The sequence below is a fragment of the Drosophila arizonae genome, chromosome X (assembly GCF_054131065.1).
Source record: "Drosophila arizonae isolate 15081-1271.41 chromosome X, UAZ_ARI_1.0, whole genome shotgun sequence".
NCBI lineage: Eukaryota > Metazoa > Arthropoda > Insecta > Diptera > Drosophilidae > Drosophila > Drosophila arizonae.
The window spans coordinates 2,731,978-2,752,170 of record NC_142927.1 but is presented as its reverse complement, the minus strand read 5'-3'; the positions used below and the strand labels follow the sequence as shown (position 1 = coordinate 2,752,170).

Below are 20,193 nucleotides of genomic sequence, written 5' to 3'. Positions count from 1 at the left end.
ATGTGCTCACAATTTGCACAGGCTGTTGTGCACAGAAAGAATACATTTTCGTGACGAGCATGCACACACACACTTACATCCTTGCTACGTGTATGTGCTTTTGTGTGCGTGCGTCGCGAAACTCAATTCTTTCTCAGTATTTTCGTCTATCATCAGCCCAAAATTTACCGTTGGTCTGCCTTGTGAAGTGAGCACATACCCTTCCTTTCATACCCTTCCCACGAATAACCATCGAAACGCTTACATGTTGCTTGCATGAGCGTGACAAACGCTTTTATGATTTCGGTATACCCTTCACTCAAAAGGAAAGAGCTGGGATCGTCGCGAACAATATTCAATTTCTGTGCGCTGCTGCTATTTGAGAGACCATATAGAGAGAGAGAGAGAGAGAGCATAAAGAGAGGGAGAGAGTGAGTAAGGGAAAAAGAGCGCATAGCCGTGCTTCATTTTGTAATGCGTGCATTTCGTGGCAGCAGTCGCAGCACACTGATTTTGTCTTGCCTTATTTTCACTGCTTGAGCCTCAGAAGACCGAGCCGACCAAATACGAAGTTGTCCGGTCCGTTCAGCGCATTTTTTCGGTGTTGAAAAAGTTTGTTCTACATGTCTAGTCTATGTGTTCTCTGGTCAGTGGCCAAGTGCTGCTTCTAGTAGTATGATAGTATTTTTTTCGTTTGGTATTTAATCGTTAATAAATTTAAGGAGAAAAACAAACAGTTAGTACGCACAAGCTCATTTTAGATGAGTTTTAAAAGAAACTATTGAGTCTGAGCCAATTTTGTCCCTTTCTGGCAGATTTCATAAATATATTTATTTTGCGATTGCTCAAAATATCAGCCATTATATGCCAATGATGATATCGATATACATTTTATTTAAATACCGCTGCTTCAAAACCCGGCATTTTTAAAAAGCTAAAATAATTTCCATTGGTTGACCTATATCCAAATCTAAGTTCATAAAATAAGAAATAGGTATTAAATTAACTTGACCCACATATTTAATTGGCAATCCGCGTTGCCAGCTTCACCTTTATGTGGACACACTTGTTTAAAGTGGTTTGGCTTAAAGTGTGACCAGGTGCCCTCTAGTCATAAAATGCCACTCATTAACTACTTGCCAATTGTGCGGGTTACCTGTCCAATCGAGCTCAGCCACACTGACGACAGTGGCTGAAATTCGAAGCGCAGCAAATACACACGGCGACGCAAGAAGGGCCAAAATAAACAGCAACAGCAACAGGGGCAGTCGACAAAACGGATTTATTAAATGCACATGCATATTTATTTATAAACTTGTTAGCGTACGCAAACGTGTTATAAATGCGCTTCCGCTGCAGTCGGAACACCGCCGCATCTTCTCGTCCGTGTTAAGTGTGCCCAAGTGCAATTATCGAGCGCAGTCGCCTGCCGCCTCCTTCGTTTGTTGTTGTTGTTGCTGTTATTGTTTGCATTTGTTGTTTTTGGGTGCTAATATTTTGTGTGTCTGTGTGTGCGTGTGTTTCTGCCAGTTGGAAATTCTATTCAATTCTATTGCGGAAATTAATTCGTGTATCGCCGTGTCTCTGTGCATGTGTTCGTGTGTGTGAAAGAAAAAGGTGAAACAAAAAAAGGCGCAGTTGCGGCTGCCGCCGCTGGTTGCCGTCGCCGCAGCCGCAGAACCGCGCACTGTAGCATTCGTATGCAAGAATTGTCGTTGTCGTCATTATTATTGAGCGTCGGCGTCAACGTCGCCGCTGCCGCCGCCGCGTCCGGTTTAAATTCAATCAAGCGGCAAGCGAAATAAAGCAAACGATAAATTAAATAAAACATTGCCAACGTCGCATTGTTGTTATTACTATTGTTGCTGTTGTTGTTATTGCGCTGTTGTTCTACTGCTTCTTTTTCGTACTCCTCCGCTGCGCTGTTGTTATTGCCCATTGAACGAAGCTTTTACCGCCCAACTACCTCGCCCGCCTGGCGCGCCGTTAGCTTAACGAAACTCGTGCGAGTGCATTCAACTCACGCACGAGCACCGAGCACCGAGCAACAACAACATTAACATTTACGGCTACAACAACAAGAACAGCAGTCAAAATGCTGCAGTCTCTGCTGTGAATTAGCATACAGAACTGAACGAAACTTTTGTTAAGCTTAAGCCGACTGCGCCGCCGCCGCCGCCGCTAACCGCAATGCTTGCTAACGTGCCGTCAACGTCGAGTGCTGTCTCTGCCTCTGCTGCTGCCTCCGCCGCCGCCACAGCCGCTGTCACAGCAGATAGCTGTGATGAGCGCACACGTCTGCTGGGCAGCGCATCGACGCCAACGCCGCCGCCGCTGTCGCTGTCGCCGTCGCCACCAAAAACGTTGACGCTGCCGCTGGTCCATGCAGCGACGCATCCGTCCCGCAGCAGCAGCAGCAACAGCAACAACAACAATCACAGCGGCAGCAATAGCAACAACAACGACAACGATCTGGAGGCCAGCAATAACAATTACAACAACAACGACAACAATCGCAGCGACGTAGACGACCTGTCCGAGGAGACGGCCACCACGGCCGGCGCGGCCGACTCGAGCGATCAAAGTGATAAATTCAACCGCCCGCCCACCCACAATCAGAAAAAGCCCAAGCTCAGCAAGCTGGGCACCAAAAGCGTTGGACTCAAACGGTGCGTGCCCCGAAGAGCTTTTTCTAGAACCTCCAATAAGCAAACACTCGGAGAATTAATTTCCTATAATCATTCTCTTTCTTTCTTTCTTTTTTTTTCGATCCCTTGCAGCGTGTCGTTCGGCTCTTCGAAAGGCTCCATGGTTGAGACTTTGGTGTTTGAGACGCCGACGCCGCTCTCTGAGCACGTGGAGCCGAGCTTTGGTTTCGATGCGGCCGACGCCGCTGCTGCGGCCGCTGCCGGCGCTGCTGCTGGTCAGCCGCTGCTGGCAGCAACTGCAACAGCGGCGACGCATTTACCGCTAATCGGCAGCAATTACGCCACCTACGGTGACTATGCAAAACTGAATATGGACGACAGCGGCATCGAGGTGCAGGAAGAGTGAGTAGAAAATAAAACAGAATAATAAGAATTATGAAGAAGAAGAAGAAGACGATAAAGAGAGCACTAAGTACGCAATTAGTGCAAGAGAAATGCGGATCGCCAGTGCAATGACTACGCGTGACGTCACAGCTGTTTCTCCACACTGATGGGAATCTTAACGTAGTAGATAAAAGATGAAAGAGACTTTTGTGAAACGCTACGGAACGGTGTTTAATTAGCCATGAGCTGATGATGGGAACCAAAATCTTGACCAGGCTGGAAATGAGTTGAGTGTAAAGGGAAACGGAAATGGAGATTCGATGAGTGCAGGAGTTGGTAGTCTCGTTAAGATGACAGAATTATCAGCTTCATGGTAGTTGTGGGAACTTGACGAAACTGGGAATGAATGCTCAATCGACCATTAGGTGGCACAGGAAGGAGGATATGATCCGTGCAAAAGTTGATAGTTTCGTTAAGTGCAGAGAGATTGTCGTATGCAAAGTGCACAGAGCGGAAACTTGCCTCACGCGCTCATCTCTTGCACAGCAGCTGAACAAAAAGTTAATGAACCCATTTTGTATGCAGTTCGCTTTGTACAATGCGCTTTTTCCATGTGAATACAAAAGAACGTGCTCTTTTGTTTAATGGATTTGCTCTAAATTGGGATTCTACTTTTATGGGGCATTAAAAGACAAAAGATCATGAGAGGTACTTAGTATTTTTATTTATTTAGTCTTTTTTTTGTAGGCAGCTTTCGCTTGAAAATAAGCTACAGTTAAGCCTAAATCCAAGCCACACACACACACACACACACTCAGTCCAATTGGCATGCATTGAACTCTGTATGAAAAGCAAACAACCCCCCGCCAAAAAAGCAAAAGAGAGAAACAGATAAAAACCTAAAACTTTTTTAAATCGATAATTACGTTGGAAGTTTAAAAGAAGCAAATGAACTACATCTGATAAGACACACACACACACATACACAGGATGCGCCGCTCTGTTTACTTAAGCCGCTCTCTTCATCCGCTCTGTCTCTCTCGCTCTTTTACATGCTGTTACCCATGCCCAATTTGATGTACCACCACCAACAACTCCAATTGGAGTTTATCCAACTGTTTTTTGCTCTGCGCCGGCGCTGCAGTTGCACGTTCTCAGCAGTAGCAGCAGCCGTTGAATACCGTTAAACTGCGCTGCTGTCGTCGTATTCATTGCTTACATAATGTCGTGATATATGGGTATGTGTGTGTGTGTGTGTGTGTGTGTGCATTTTAAAGCATGATGTAGGTCAACTTCATTTGGTGGTTGTTGACCCACATCTTTATTTTTGGGCTCCGTTTAGGTGCCTGACTGTCTGTGTGCGCGCGTGTGTGCGTGTGTGTGTGTGTGTGCGTGTCTGTGTGTCTGTGTGTGACTTTTGTCTATTAACTGCGGCACACCCACACAACGCCTTTTATAATTAAAGCTCGCCCCATGTTAAGCTGTTTATCGATAACTGGAATCGCCCACGCCAGTGCTGTCATAATTTTTCGAGCAAATAGAGCCAGATTGGCAAAAATAAGAAGCTAAAAGAAGCTAAATTCAAGAAAAAATAAGCCAAAATAAAAGCTGGGTTTAAAAAACACTATTTTCTTAATTAAATTCATTTATGATTATTCATTTGTTTTTAATTGTTTGATTCCTTCAACTATAGACAAGGAATCTCCACTTTCAAGAGAAATATTAAAATCAGGAACGTCGAAATCATCACTCCACTCTCAACAGAGACGTATTTAATAACGACACCTAAAACCATTAACGTAGAAATTATAGATATATGTATATGCATATACATATATACAAATTATAAAGTATTCAATCTTTTAAAGAGAGATCAGGTGTTTAATAAATAATTGTTATTTACCGAGCCGCTTTGTCACTTGATTTGTCCAAAACCAAAATAAATTTAACGCTTCCAATCTTATTTCTAAGATCCTCCAGAAAATGAGGAGCCAACGAATGTTTAATTATACTGTACATTTAATACGGCGTAGTTTAAATCGCTAAACGCTCATGCTGTCGCATAATTTTTTTTGGCGGAGAGTACCTAGGTTTTTGATGATGATGTGTGATTTGCCACATAGAGGAAATGTGCTGTTGGTTGTTGCTATGGTTTTTGTTAGAGTTTTCCCAAAATCAATTTTTTCTTTCTGTGCCCATCCAATTCGTGCACGTTAGTGTTTTTTTGTTGACAAAGAAGACCTGTTGCTCATACCACGAAATGATTTCGATAGATTGTATGATATAAAATCATGTATCGATACTTGTATTCATGATTTTTAGTGTTGAGAAAGATAAAAAGCAAAATAAATCGTGAAAATTAAATAAAGCTAAAATAGAGCTAAATTAATTTTTTTTAAAGCCAGAATTCCCGCAACCCGCCGTTTTCAAATTTTTCCCGCATTGGGACTTCAAATAAAGCCAGATCTGACGGGAAAAAAGCTAAAATGACACCCCTGGCCCACGCATTGTTATTGTTATTTAAAATTTTTGGATCATTGCGTGTGGCCTCACCGATAGTTCGTCGTTGTCCGGTATTGTCGATAGCACAGAGCGCTTGGCGTTGCCAGAGTTCGCACTTATTTTTGTGACCTTTCCCGCTTGACTCGCTCTCTCTCCATCTCTCTCTTTCTCACTCCCCACCTGTCTCTCTCACGATGTGTGCGTGTGAGCTTTTATTTGCCGGTTCGTGCGCTTCAAGCGCGACCGCGTGATGTCATCGAGCGCCACTTGCTACATGGAAACATTCTTTAGCTGGCGAACTGCCGAACTACGGCTACTTAATCTCAATGGAACCGTTAACTTCTTGAAGTGCTAGAACTGAAATACCCTGTATAAGTTGACAGAGTGATCGTTGGCATGAGTGTGGCGGAATGGTGAGAGGGGGAAGGAAGTGAAAGAGACAGAGATCAAGGGCTAAAAGGAAAGAGAGGTAGCGATAGATAGAGAAAGAACGATATGGATAGATAACTAGAGAGAATGAGAACGAAAGTCACTAAAGACAGATAGGAAGGGAGAAAGAGAAAGATTAATAAATATAGAACGATAGATAGATAGGGAGATAGATGGAGGAGGAGAGAGTAAACTAGATAGAAAGACAAATTGAGAAGTTCAGATAAACTGGAGTATAGATGGATAGATATAGACATAGAGGTAGATATATAGGTTAGATTGATAACAGATACATAGATAAACACGTTAGATAAACAGAGAGGAGAGAGGGGGTGAGATAGTGGTAGAGACAGATGAAAAGTAATTCGAAGAAATGGAAATATAAAAAATCATAAACAGAACTAATGAGAGAATATATTGAGAAAAGTAAACAAAACGAGAAAAATAAGTAAATCTATTCAAAGATTCGTAAAGTCAGATCAAGAACTATTTAATAGCTCCGTCTTCTTCTATGCGTTACATCATGGCTAACAGAATGGATGTACGCACATCATCGAAGGGTATAGAACAAACGAAGCATAAGAATAGACAACACCATTTGCTGTTATTATTGATTATGTTTATGAGATCGAAGATTGAAGAGTGAGAATGAGAATGAGAATGTGAATGTGAGAATAGGAATGTGAATGAGAATGAGATGGAGATGAAATAAAAATGGGCTGTGCTTGAGGTGAGGTGAGCTGGTGTGGCTGCGGGCATTAGCACAGTTGGCCCGGATGCTGGGCCAACTGACCCCGGCCAGTGCCCACCATCCCGCCTCTCCCATCCCCTCTACTGTTGTTTTTTCTTTATCTTGATCTGGCAGCACTTGCCTTGGTAATTTTCAAGTGAATGTCTTGAAATTCGAGCACCTTGCGCATGTGAGAGTGAGTGTGTATGTGAGTGCCAGTGTGTGTGTAATCTACGTACAAGCTTTGGCTATTGTGAAAGTACATCTGCATCCGTGTCTGAGTGTGTGTGTGTGTGCGTGAGCTGTCAGTCCGTCGATTGATTTTCCGGTGACCCATACACTTGCCAAGCACGCTAGCAGGAAGAGGAGGCGGGAGAAGAAGAGACGGCAGCAAAAAGTCAGCCATTGTCACATTTTGTGTGTGTAATGTTAACGGTAATTGTGCCGCTGGTCAGTCACTCAGTCAGTCAGCCCTATTACCTACATACACACACACGCACGCTGTACGTGCGCTCTGAATAGTTTTTGTGGCGGCGTCGACAACAATAGAAGCACACACACACACAAGCACAGTGACAGACAATGTTCCCAATTGTCAGCATCAGCGCGTCCGTCCGTCTGGCAACCCTGTTTATTAACTGTCAAGCACAGCCGAAATAATAAAAAAAAATTTGAAGAATATATGGAAAACAAAACAGACGCGCGCTGCTGCGCCCGTTGCGATACACGTGTCTGTGTCCGTGTGTGGTGTCCCCACCGCCACCTCCTACCCACCCATCTGGCACCCCTGGCTTGGCCCGATTTCCATTTATCAGTCAGCTTCCCCAATGGCTCTCCAGATTACCTTTTATATAGTTACGTGTTTATGTTTCTTATGATATTATTTTTATTTTCGTTCACATTGTGTATAACATCAGCAGCAGCGGTGGCGGCGGCAGAGAGCGCCAACAGAGGGAGCAGCAGAGCGCGAGAGCGTAAAAGAGAGCGCTCTCTTGCGTTGCGGCAATCGCGCTCTCTTCACATTGCTTTGCATTTTTGTGAGTGCGCAAAAAGAAGAACAAAAACAAAAACAACAACGGGGAAAAAAGTGATGTCATGTTTGTTGGTTTAGCAGCGTTGCCAGATGTGGCACGTTGGCGTTATTGTTTGTTTGTTTGTTTTTGTTATTATTACAATGTGCGTTTATGTTGTTGTTGTTGTTCATCTTATTGCGCATCTGCGAAAACAACAATAGCAACAACAACGCAAAAACTATAAACGGGAAATTGGCGCAGTTCGGTTTGGTTCTATTGTTGTTGCCATAAAACAGCTGCCAAATCTCCGAAATTGCCGCCTTTTTGCTTCTGTTTGTTTTTGTTTGGCCAAAAGATTATTGCGCGCATTTCCCAATTCGATTTTCTTTTGTTTACGTTAACTGCGTAGCAGTCAAAAATTATTGAAAAAGGTACAGCAACTATTTAGAGATCAAAATGAATTTATTTTTGTTTGAATATAACATTCTGAACTAAAAATTAATAACAAAAAATTAGAACACATTCGAAAATAGTTTCCGGAGCTATTTACTAATGTGCCGAATCATATCATTTTCATTTTCATTACTCAATATTTTGTTTCTTATTGAAACTATATGTACTAAGCTGTGTTTTGTTTTTAAAATACATCGCAGTTAATTTCCAGTTGGAATAGGCAAAATCTTTGTTAGGTGGCAACCTTAGCGCATGAACTTCACAGTTGGAGAGCGCGCGCTGTGGCTCTCTCGCGCACTCTCTTAGTTAGTGCGGCTCAGCAACGCGCGCTCCTGCAAACATTTGTGTTCGTATGTGTGTGCGTGTGTGTTTGACTATGTGTGTGTGTATTGTATCTTTTACTTTTTAGCAGCAAGCTTGCAAGTTAGCTAGGCAAACGCAGCGACAACGCCAAACAGCCAACAACAAACGAGAATTACGTGCGGGGCGCTCGTTCGCTCATTGCTTGGAATTCGCCGTATTCTTCTGCCACTCGTTGTTATTGTAAATTTTTCAATCCTATTTTGTTAATTATTTTTTGTTGTTTTTTTGCTGTTGTTTATGTGTGTGTGTTTACTTGATTGAATTTGTATTGTCAAATCGTGTTCCGCGTTTGGTGAGTTGCCTTTAACAAACAACCCCAGCAGCCGAGCGCGAAACGGTCGAGAGAGAGAGAGAGTCGAGCAAAGGGCACAGACAGCCAACACTGTTCGGATGGACAGACGGTGGTTCGGTTCGCAAAAGTAAAACGCGCGTAGAATCGCTGGAAGAGGAAGCAGCAGCAGAACGTTGAAAACACATAGCAGCAGCATAAGAAGAGGAAGCAGCAATAGCAGCAGCAGCTGCCGAAAGTCAAGTTGTCAAGTGCGTGAATAAGTTGTTAACAAATTAAATGCCAGCTAAATGCAAAGTGACAGCAACTAAAAGTACAAGAAAAAACGAAACGACACGAAAAACAACAATTGCAAAAGTCAATCGTGCGTGCCAAAAAGGGACACATAAACACACAAACACGCATGCACACCTACACAGCTAGGCAGCAGGCAGTGCAAGTGGTTGGTGTATTAGTAAGAGAGTGTGTGAGAGAGAGTGAGAGAGCAAGAGTGGGGGAGAGAGAGTTGCTGTTTGCAGTCACAACACCCACCGCCGCAGTGTTGGTAAATGCAGGCCTTTTTCTTTTATAAATGCCCAAAACACAATTGAAATGCCATGGCAAAATAAATATAGAAAAGCAAAATAAGTAATAAAACAATGTGAAAGTAATTTACGCCATTGTTATACAGTGTAACTCGCCCCATGCCCACACACACACACACTCACCCAAACACATACACTCATGCTGTTACGCTTAGCCAGTTGCTGTTGTTGTCCATGGTGGGATGCGCACAGTGAGTTCATCGCAAAAAATAATACACACTAGCGCCCCCTTCAGTTCTCCTCGCTCAACAGCAGGCAACGTTTGCCCGCCAACGCCACTTCACCACCCCATTTGCCACTCCCCACGCTCACATACACTCTCTCACTTGCGCGCTCTCGCACACTGTAGCGCAGCTCTGCTAATGCTCTGTGAACGCAATTAAAATACACTGGCCCGACTAGCGCATATTAGTGTGTACGTATGTGCGTATGTGCGTGTGTGTGTGTGCTGCTGCCTTTAAAAGTGTGCGTTAAAATATAGTGCCTTGTTTGTACATAAATTAGACATAGCTTTAAGTTTGAACGGTGTTCGTGCCCGTTGCGGCGTTGTTATTTCTATATATACACATATGTATATATATATATATATGTATATATATATTTATGTACATGTTTGTCTGCTTATAATATAAATTCTATAATATGGCCATGTGATCGCATCTCTGTGTGCTTTGTGTTTTACAAATTTTTGTTGAAAATAAAATGCCGACAGCGGGCGCAGTTGCCGTCGACGTTGAAGCGTCGCAGCAATAGCAGCAGCAGCAGGTACGGGCGCCGCAATGCAGCGCTGCTTTAATAGCATGCAATACAGTAAAACAAACAAGTATTTTGTTTTTATTTCCAAATGGCATGCAAATAAATTGCTGCTGCTGGCGCTGCTGCTGTTTGACGTCAAGTGCAAAAATGTTCAATTAACATTTCGTTCAACTGTTAATTTCATTTTCCTTTTTAAATTTTTTTTTAAACGTTACGCGCGGGTGGGGCTCAGTCACTGACATAAATCTAACACACACACACACACACACATCTCTGTACATATGTATGTATGTGGCACAGTAATTTGTTAAATTAATTTACGCTGCTCTCAATGCTCAATGCCTGCGTATGCGTATGCATGTGTGTGTGTGTGTGTGTGTGTGTGTGTGTGTGTGTGCTGTGACGTCGTCCCAGAACTAATTGAAAGCTCTGCCGCTGCTCTGCAGCGCGGCGCTTCTTTGCCGCCTCAACTTGATGCGCTCATCGCTGTGCAAGAACTAAACGACAACAACAACAACAACAGCCGAACGCATCTGGAGAGGGGAAGAAGCAGTAGAGGAGAAGAGCGAAGATGAGCAGCGGCGCTCAAGTTCGCTGCATTTGCTTTCCAACACCTTGCACTTAGTCGCTGCTATCTCACTCTAACTCACACGCGCACTCCCACTCGCTAAAGCAACAAGTTTTTAGTTTTTATTTCCCCTTTGCTTAGGTATGCCTGTTGTTGTTGTTGTTGCCTTTTAATCTAAAGGAAGTTTATGATGAGCAGACAGCCCACTAACGTGTGCTCCCTCCTCCCCCAACTCCTCCCCAACGCCCTCCCTCTCTGTCTTGCTCGAACAGCAGCTGGCACTTGAAAAATGGGAAAAAAAAAACTTGTTTTTCGTTGCTTGTAACTTTGCTTGTTCCTTTTGTCGTGCTGCTTGTTACAGTTGTTGTTGCTGTACTTGTTTTTTTTGCTGCTGTTGTTGTTGTCGCATTCGCATATCAATTTCGGCACATGACGTAAGCTTCACATGTTCAATGAGCCGCCAACAACAACAACAAGAACATTAGTTCGTACGTTGAATTTATGAAGTGTATTTGAAAAGTAAACAGATAAAACAACTTGGCGCTGGTTGATGAAATCGTTTTAGATTCAATTCGTTTCGATTTCCATTCCCATTCGTTGGGCTACAGTCTTCAGCAATGATTGCTATGACGTATACCCTGTAATTAATATAAATGGTCTATAAATAAATGTTGCGCTAAAGTAGAAGCTATTCCAATTGATATGAATTGAAGTGAGTCTGAGAGTTTAGTGTTATGTGGCACTAGAAATACCCTGTAGTTGCCTAAATGTATATGGGAAAGAGGAGTTATATATTTTCAACTAAAAAGACATATAGAGCATTGTAAATACCCTGTAATGTACTATTTTGCAGGATATTTGTAGAGCAAAAGTGTTAACTTATTTTCGCATAAAAAATTATACAGAATACTGGAAATACCCGTTAATTTTGCCTTCGTCTAATACCCTGTAACTTATATAACAGCAAAAGCTGCAAATATTAACAAGCGACATCTTGCACCGTTATCAGACGTACATAAGTATGGTCATGATTTCTAATCAGTGTTTATATTTTTGCTTGCTTCAACTCATTCAACTCATTGACTCATTCAACTAGATGTTAACAAAAAAAAAAAAAAATAAAACAAAACTGTATATATTATATTATATTAGATTTAAATGACTAGAAAATAGTTAAGATAAATGCATTTGATGTATAAACTGAGGCAAATACCCTGTAAATAGGTGTTATGGCTGACCTTGTATTATATAGAAGAATTCCAATCTATTTCCATATATTATAGAACATTTACCGGCTCTATAAATAACCTCTACTTATCACAACCTCACAGTGTGAATTATCATGCGTAGACAGCTTATAGAATGATTCCTAATCTCCAAGAGTCCAAACACATTATCGATTCGCTTTGGAAAACAACTAAATGTGCAGAGAAATCGAGGCAAAGCTTCTATCGAGCAGATATATAGCAAGATATATGCCTCGGATATAAGAGAATTACTCTTGGTGTATAGTCAAGTCTTGAGTGTAGGGTAACTGATAGTCTAGCATGCTGTCTAGATCTCTAACCTTCAACTGCGTAACTTGTTTGGAAACAACTGGTGAGCTTCTTTTCGATGAACAAAAGGCTAAAGTGACTGAGCAAAACCTCAGAAAGAAACAGTAGACGAAGAAGAAGCTGATGGACAGCGGCGCACACAAAGAACTCCAAAACGTAGAACGTAGCTGGTTGATCGTAGATCTTAGATCACATCTGGCCAAAAAACCAGCCCGCAACAGCGTTAAATAGAGCTAAGAATATTGCTTTGCGGCTCGTTTCGGGTTTCCTGGAACACCACAAGAAACATAAACGAAACGAACTGAAGAAAATAAAGAGAGAAGTAGAAGAAGCTAAACGGCTAAAAATAGAAACGACAACTTTAGAAAGCAAATCAAACAAAGCTTCTTGGGAATTTTTTACGACTTGAACTAGTTGCGAATTATTGTGATAAAATGGGGCGACGCTTCGCTCGGTGGGAGCGCAGCTAATTTGCATGCATGTAACGGGGGTTTGCTTGACTTTAATGGGTCTCTCGTACCATTATGCAACTGCATACTTATAGGGTATACATATGTGGCAAAGGGGCGACGCCTTTGTCTCAGCTGAGTTATGAGTCATAACTTAGCTTGTTTATTGTCCCTTCGGCTCTACCCTTTGCCGTTGTTGCTCTTTAAAGTTGCTTTTCTCGAAATGAGGTCACATATCAATTAGTTGTAGTCGCGTCGTTGTGCTGGCAGGGCAGCGAGCTCTGATATCATTCAATAATACCTTCGATATTACGTTTACAACTAATAGAATTCATTAGCTGAATGCAAAGTTCTTGTTCGCTTTCAATGTCAAATCAGAGGCAGTCGCCGCGAAACTTGTCAGATCTACGTCAATTTCGATTCCCAGTCCGAATACTCAATATCAAACTGTATAACAGATTGCAAATGCAGATATATATTTTTTAAATTTTGTATAAACAAAAGTCTAGAATCGTGAATCACTGGCCTTAGAGTAAATATAAAAGAGAATCACTTGTTTATATTTTTCTAGTTTCATAATTAACTCAAGTCTATACTCTATGAATTCCGGGTAAATATATTCACAACAGAGAACATGTCATATACAGCTTTAAGTTTTTTATCATCTCATATCACATGTCATTACTTTATTAGCCGCAATCTATCTATCACTTCTGCGTCTCATCTCTCATTACTCTGTCGTCGTCTCTCCCATATTCTATTTGATGTCGTCTATCTGTCTGTGCGCTATATTTTATCATTTCTTTCATCTATCTTCTACCGTCAAACCTTTATCCTCCACCTTTCATCGTCAATCCTCTATCTTCTCTGTCCTATTATCCTCTGTCATATATTCACTATTCTCTATTGTCTAATCTCTTTTATCTGCATCATCTATTCACTACTCTCTATACTCTTCTCTTCGATTTCATCTACCTCTCTATCTTATCTCCGTATTTTCTAGCCCCGACCATCTATAGTATATCATCTCCATTTTCTCCCTTTTATTCACCATCCACTATCCTCTATTTAATATCATCTATTCTATATTCTCCAACCACTCGCTATCTGTCTTCTATTGCCCTTGTTTAATCCGCCTACCTCTGTCGCTCTTACCTTTTCCCCACTCATATTCCATCTTCTATCATATTTCATCTTAGATCATCACTCATCTAACTTCAGTCTTCGATCATCTCTAACAGTTTCTACTACAATTTCCAACTGATTTTTGGGTTTGCGCCCTTTTCGTTGTGTTTTGTGTATATAAAAACTTGTATGATGCACTACGTTGGGCATATTTCGATGCCAAGAGCAACACCTTTTAAACAAGTTGTAATTCGCAACTGGTTTAGGCCGAGACGAGGCCTTAAATTAACTTTTAAGAGTTGGTTAACCTCGGAGCTGTCATTTGTGGCGCGAAGTCACGTTCGAGTCGCGCCGTAATTCAATGAAATAGTGAAATAATGAAACACATTTAGATACCCTAGGGATTGCCATGTTTCCTGGAAAGGTAGTTCAGGGTCAACGACACTCTCTCCCTCTCGCTCTCTCTCACTTATGTCTATATTCCTGCCTCTTTTCAAGACGATTGCGACAATTTGTGGCACGCGCTTAAATAGTAAAACTAGTTGAAGCTGTCGCTGGGTTTTGCTTTTATTTGTTTCTATTTTAAAGAGCTTGTCGAGATTTTGCGGTCTTGCCATGTCAATTTCCATTTGTGGATGAAATTCAATTGGAAAAAATTTAATTGAAAAGTTCAAATCGCTGACGCGATGCGTTGCGACACAAATTGGCAAATGACTTAATTCAATTGACATTGAATTTAATTGGTGGGCAGTCGGCAACAGAATTTATGCGACAGCCCAACCAACTAAAGTATATATTATTTCGATTTCTAACTTGTAATACTTGTCGCGATTCGAATAGCGCCAGAGTTAGTCAAGTGCTTGCAGAGCTATTCGAAACTGAGCTGATGAGTTGATTGTGAGTCGATTAGATCATAAAATAGTTGATATTAGATTACAACAATAATACATCAGGGTACGAATCAGGCTATGATAATAAGAATATAAATGAGGATGAATATGATAATGATAATGATATAATGTTAATGATAATGACAATAATAATACGATAAGAAAGATAACAACAATGATAATGATAATGATAATGATAATGATAATGATAATGATAATGATAATGATAATGATAATGATAATGATAATGATAATGATAATGATAATGATAATGATGATGATGATGATGATGATGATGATGATAATAATGATAATAGTAATCACTTTGACAATGACATTGTCAATATTAATACTTTTAATGATAGTAATAATGACAATGGCAATGACAATGAAATGCATAGGAAAAATAATAATGATAAAGACAATGACAAAGACAAAGAAATAAAGGAAATTTGACGACTCTAATAATGATAGTAATGCTGACAATGCCAATGATAATGACAATGTTAAGCTAAAATAATGCTGTGACAGTCACAATGAGATTGAAATGGGTAATGACAATATTAATGACTCTGACAATGACTATGATAATGACAGTGCCAAAAATAGTAGTGATAATCACATTGCAAGCGAATATCACTGACAATTATATTATATTTTAATAGTAATAATAATAATAATAATATTTAATAATAATCAAATTCTTTCTCTCGCTTCTTCTCGCCAATTGCAGATCGGAGCGTTCGATAGTGCGCGTTTCAATTTACCAAAGCAGTCAACCGCAACAGATTTGTCCGCCAGCCGAGTATACATTAACGAGTTTTTCAGATAATTTAGATAATACGTTTAGTAGCTACAATTGTAACATAGACTTTACGCAAATTGCGGCGGCAACGATGCAGCCAACCGTTGGCCTGGGACCAGCCTATGATAGACAGCAGAGGTGCTTAACCAATCTCAGTTATGTGTGTACATTTTGCAACACTATTTTAATCAACACTATTTTATAGCACTGATTCCGGCTGGGATAATCCGTTTCGTCCGGGCGGCGATTTATCCAGAGAGGCTGATGAAATTGTTAGCATGATACGTGGTAAGACCTGCATTTGTGCCCTTCTCTGCAATTCTCACTTTAGCTAATATTTCCACTTTTCCACCACCACAGGCGGCAAGCCCATCACGCCCACAGAGGATCGTACAATAGGCAACGGCAACGCACAGCATGGCGACGACAACTGTAATGGCGCTACTGCAACAGGCGAGACAGTTACCAAAACAAATGTAAGCGAAAGCAAAGGAATTTGACTAGAGAGAGAGAGGGAGAGAGCTACAGAGGAAGACAGAGAGAGAGAGCCAGTGAGAGGAGGAGCTACATTAAGGAAAGGAGAGTAGAAACTACGGAGAGAGACAGAGAAAGACTGAAAATAGATAGAGAGAGAAGAGCTAAAGAGAGCAGGAGCTACAGAGAAGCAGAAGGACGAGAGCTGCTAATGCAGAGATAAAGAGAGCTGAGAGTAGGAGCCACAGAGAGAAAGAAAGAGATTACTGCAGATGCAGAGAATGAGTGCTACACAGATAGAGAGGGAGAGAGAGAGAAAGGGTGATATATATCTAGTGAAGCTTAGATTCCCTACATACTTAAAATATCTAAAATAGATTAATAGATGAGTAATTCAATTCGTTTTGAAAAGTTTAAATGGACTTACAAAGGATTGCTCAATATTTCTTGAGCTGCCCTAATTTATTCCATTTTGAAATCTATCATAACACTGTCGAGCCTATATAGAGGTTACGAGTATTGACAGTAAATATGAAATCAGTCTCGGTATTTGCATTTGTTGCAAGAGATTTAAATATAATATGGTGTAACTGTGAAGCAGATAAAGATCTTACAATTTCTTTCTGGTAAATAAAGATGTAGCCCGATATGAAAAAGATAAACAAATACATGTCCATATATATAGATAGACACTTCTGTGAGGGCCTTAAGTCTCTTGTGTTGCTGTGCTAAATTTGAGCTCAACTGAATCTGAGTGGAGTGTATAAGCCCATGAGATGAAGTGAAGTTCATCGTAGTAAAAAAGAATATTGGATGTCTAAATTACAATTATTATTCGATTTTATACCATATAGCAAAAGCTGTAACTTTACTCTCCGAGAATTATTTGTGGGAACAATATGTCATTCTCTAAGGAGAGACAGCAGTAAAAAAACTACACTCACTAGAAATTTAATTACCCATCTCAGACTTGTCGTCCTCTCTCTGTCTCTTTCTCCGATGATTATAATGTTCTCTCTACTCCTCCCTCTCTCTCCTTCCCAAAGAAAAACTCTTGGGAATGAATTCTAATCGTTGCTATATCCTCGCTATGTTTACTAATCTTGTCTCTTTTCCAATTGCCTTGCAGCTCTCGCAGAATCAAGCGACAGCACAAAACGGTACAAATTCCCATGGCGGCAAGGTGGTCGGCTCGACTGGAGTGGGTGGAGCAGGTGGCAATGGGGTGGCAAGCGGAGCGGTAGCTGGCAAGGGGGATAGCAATAATGGCGTCACTTCACTGGCTCAAGTCTCAAAGCAGGTGGTGCCGGGACCAACTTCGGCTAGTCACGTGGTCATCGACGAGAAGAAGAACAAGAAAAAGGGTTGCTGTGTGGTGCAATAATCAACGAGAAACGAGGAACAGCAAACAGCGAGCGAAAGCAGAAAGAGAAGCAAAACAAGAAACAGAAACACACACGCAGACACAGAGACGAAACGCCGGAGATAGACAGAGGGACAGATAGAGAGAGAGAGAGAGAGAGAGAGAGAGAGTTGGAGCCCAGCTTGGACATATGGGCATACGGGGGATACTAGGGATACTGTATGGGGCGTATCATATTTAATGTTAATGTTAAATGCTAATTTTTTGAAGGGGGGAAAAGTAAAACGAAGCTGTTGATATTTTGAATGCTGCTGCATGGAGAAATTTGCTTTGCTTCTACATTAAACACACACACACACACAAGTCAAAGCAAATTCAAACGTATAGAAATAATAAATAGCAGAACAGTAAACGAAACACACACCCACACAAACACATAAAATACCTTAAACAAATCGAAATGAGACGAAAGCTCTCTTACCAGAATGAACAGAAATGAACAGAACTTAACAGAACCAAGAACAGAATGTAATGTAAATGGCAATGTTAGCAGTTGCAGCAGCGCGAGCGACAACTGTTAGCAACTGTTGCTGTCTCACTCATAGACACTCAATGCCCGCTATAGCTGTTGCAGTCTAAGCCACGTGCAGTTGCAGCTTAAATTTAATTTAAAAAATAAATAAAATGAAACAACTATGATATATACCTATATTACATATGTATGTATATATCATATACATATATATTTATATATTTGTTAGTCTGGATATATATGTATATGTGTATATGTATATGTAAAGCCGATGCTACAGCAATTCAACAGAGCAAATGATGCTGATTCTATATATATATATAAATATATATATTTTCCTTTATATTTTTTTTTAATGTAACTCGACTTTATATACATACATACATAATATATATATGTATATTATATATTTTTTCGTATATGTAAAATTAGAGCAGCTTTTTAAAGAGTATTTAAAAAGTCGATAACAAAAAGAGAAAATAAGAACAGAAACAGTTTTTGCTTGCATGCATAACGAGAAGGAACAGAAAAGAAAAAAGAAAAAAAAAACAAAATGTATTTATTTTTTATTTATATGACGATGAAAATAATGAAATTAAATTAAATGTTAAAACCTTAAACAAAATATACAACAAAAACTAAATAAAAAGAAAACAAATATACACGCATACATACATACATACTTACATAAAATACATACATATAAACAAAACACTCAATAGTACACACACACACAGACACACTCTGTAATAAGCAGAGCGAGAAAGCGTTAAAACAGAGCTTGCAAAAGTATAACGGCACATTTTCTGCAGTTATCCCAGTTGAACTTTTACACGCATGAATTACGCACAGAATACAGCATGCATTGTAATGTCGCGCACTTATAACTATTATTTTACTGGGTTCACTCGAACTCTGTTTAAGTATATTCTAACGAAGGCCAGGCTTTTGGTGCCCCACACACACACACACTCTCTAAAACATACTGGGTGTGTGTGCGTGAGTGAAACATTTCTTTGTACTGTAGGCAAGCAAGATAACTGAAATAGATGCATATGTGTGTATGTATATCACACACAACCAACCCACCCAAATACACACGCATATACAGATACAAGTTACACACACATATATACGCACTGCAGCCTAGTGATATTTGTGCTTATGTAGCGGGACTTTTTTTCGCTAGCCAAATAGAAAGCTAAACCAAATAGTAAGACAGAAACACCGATGAGGACCGCCACCCACACTAACACATACACCAACACTATTCACACACAGCGTAAGCATTAATGTGCTGCATTTGGTAAATGTAATAATATTATTAAAAAGAAACGTAATAAAAGTAATAAAAAATTAAAATTAAAAGAAATATGAAAAAATATATGTTATAGCAAGCCCCGAAATATGTGCTAATTCAAATTTCCAATAAACAAAATCAACAACCAAAATCAAAAAACTAAGCAAACAAAAAAAAAAAATCAGAAATAAAACTAAAAAAATAAACAATGCAAAAACATGAAATCAATATTTAATATTGTATATTTCCGATTCCAAAACTCAAACAAATGTTAAGTTATTGTATAAATCCTAAATAAAAAGCAAAAAAAAAAAAAAAAAAAAAAAACATGAAAAAACAAGCAAAGAAAAGTAAAAACGAGAGATTTTTTATTTCTGTAGCACGCTCCTTGGCGCGAGCAGAAACACTGCGCAGCAGACTTCCAGGCGCGCCTAAGAATGCGTAGTTAAGCAGAAACTCTGTACAGTTGACTTCCAGGCGCTCTTGAAGCTTGCGAGACACTGAAATTGAACTGCAGCGGCTGCGGCTGGTGCGAGAGCGCATCAAAAGATTTCCGCTTTGAGAGTAGTAGAAAAAGAAGAAGCAGACAGCAGGCAATAATATCGCAGAATGACTGCGTAGTAACCTTTCCCCTTTAGCTCAATCAATTCAATTAGATAAGCAAATGCACATAAAATCGTGCTAAGCGGTCATTTGCAAAACATAAATAACGTTCATCTAATTAATCTTTAGTGGAGAAAAAGAAGAGAAGTAGAAGATTAATGAGCTCAACGGATGTTGAATGCTCTTATAAATGAATAGCTGGAATTACCTGATGCAAAGAGAAACCTAATATGTGTTTATGTACTTTAATTCTGTTGTTCTTAGGTGCGTTATGTAGGGAAATGTATTAAGTAGGGAAATTTTACACTGTTAATAGACTCGTGCAATCGTGGGCAATTTGAAGCGGGTAAGTGCGCTCATAAGCTGCACAGCTAAAATGGTACTGTGTGTTGAGGAGA

At 40.2% G+C, this 20,193-nt stretch overlaps 1 protein-coding gene and 1 long non-coding RNA gene across 2 annotated transcripts; one reads left to right on the top strand and one right to left on the bottom strand.

The window, feature by feature from the left end:
- The first annotated feature begins 1,142 nt into the window (after nt 1-1,142).
- Nucleotides 1,143-18,562, top strand: LOC108618583 (uncharacterized). Its single transcript, XM_018014658.2, has 6 exons — nt 1,143-2,648; nt 2,760-3,029; nt 15,452-15,661; nt 15,729-15,811; nt 15,884-15,999; nt 17,127-18,562. Exons 1-6 carry the CDS (start codon nt 2,170-2,172, stop codon nt 17,379-17,381), a joined length of 1,413 nt encoding a protein of 470 aa, XP_017870147.2. The 5' UTR covers nt 1,143-2,169; the 3' UTR covers nt 17,382-18,562.
- On the bottom strand, nt 4,639-10,916 carry LOC149267793 (uncharacterized). The gene is made up of 2 exons (XR_016271277.1): nt 4,915-10,916; nt 4,639-4,796 (listed from the first exon to the last, which is right to left on the bottom strand). It is a non-coding gene; the product is annotated as an uncharacterized LOC149267793 (long non-coding RNA).
- Nucleotides 18,563-20,193: the final 1,631 nt, after the last annotated feature.

Bases quoted from the DNA above. Each gene is read 5' to 3' on its own strand.
- LOC108618583 (XM_018014658.2), top strand. From the start codon at position 2,170: ATGCTTGCTAACGTGCCGTCAACGTCGAGTGCTGTCTCTGCCTCTGCT. The intron at 3,030-15,451 runs GTGAGTAGAAAA...CGCCAATTGCAG, and splicing joins GGCATCGAGGTGCAGGAAGA to ATCGGAGCGTTCGATAGTGC. The intron at 16,000-17,126 runs GTAAGCGAAAGC...ATTGCCTTGCAG, and splicing joins AGACAGTTACCAAAACAAAT to CTCTCGCAGAATCAAGCGAC.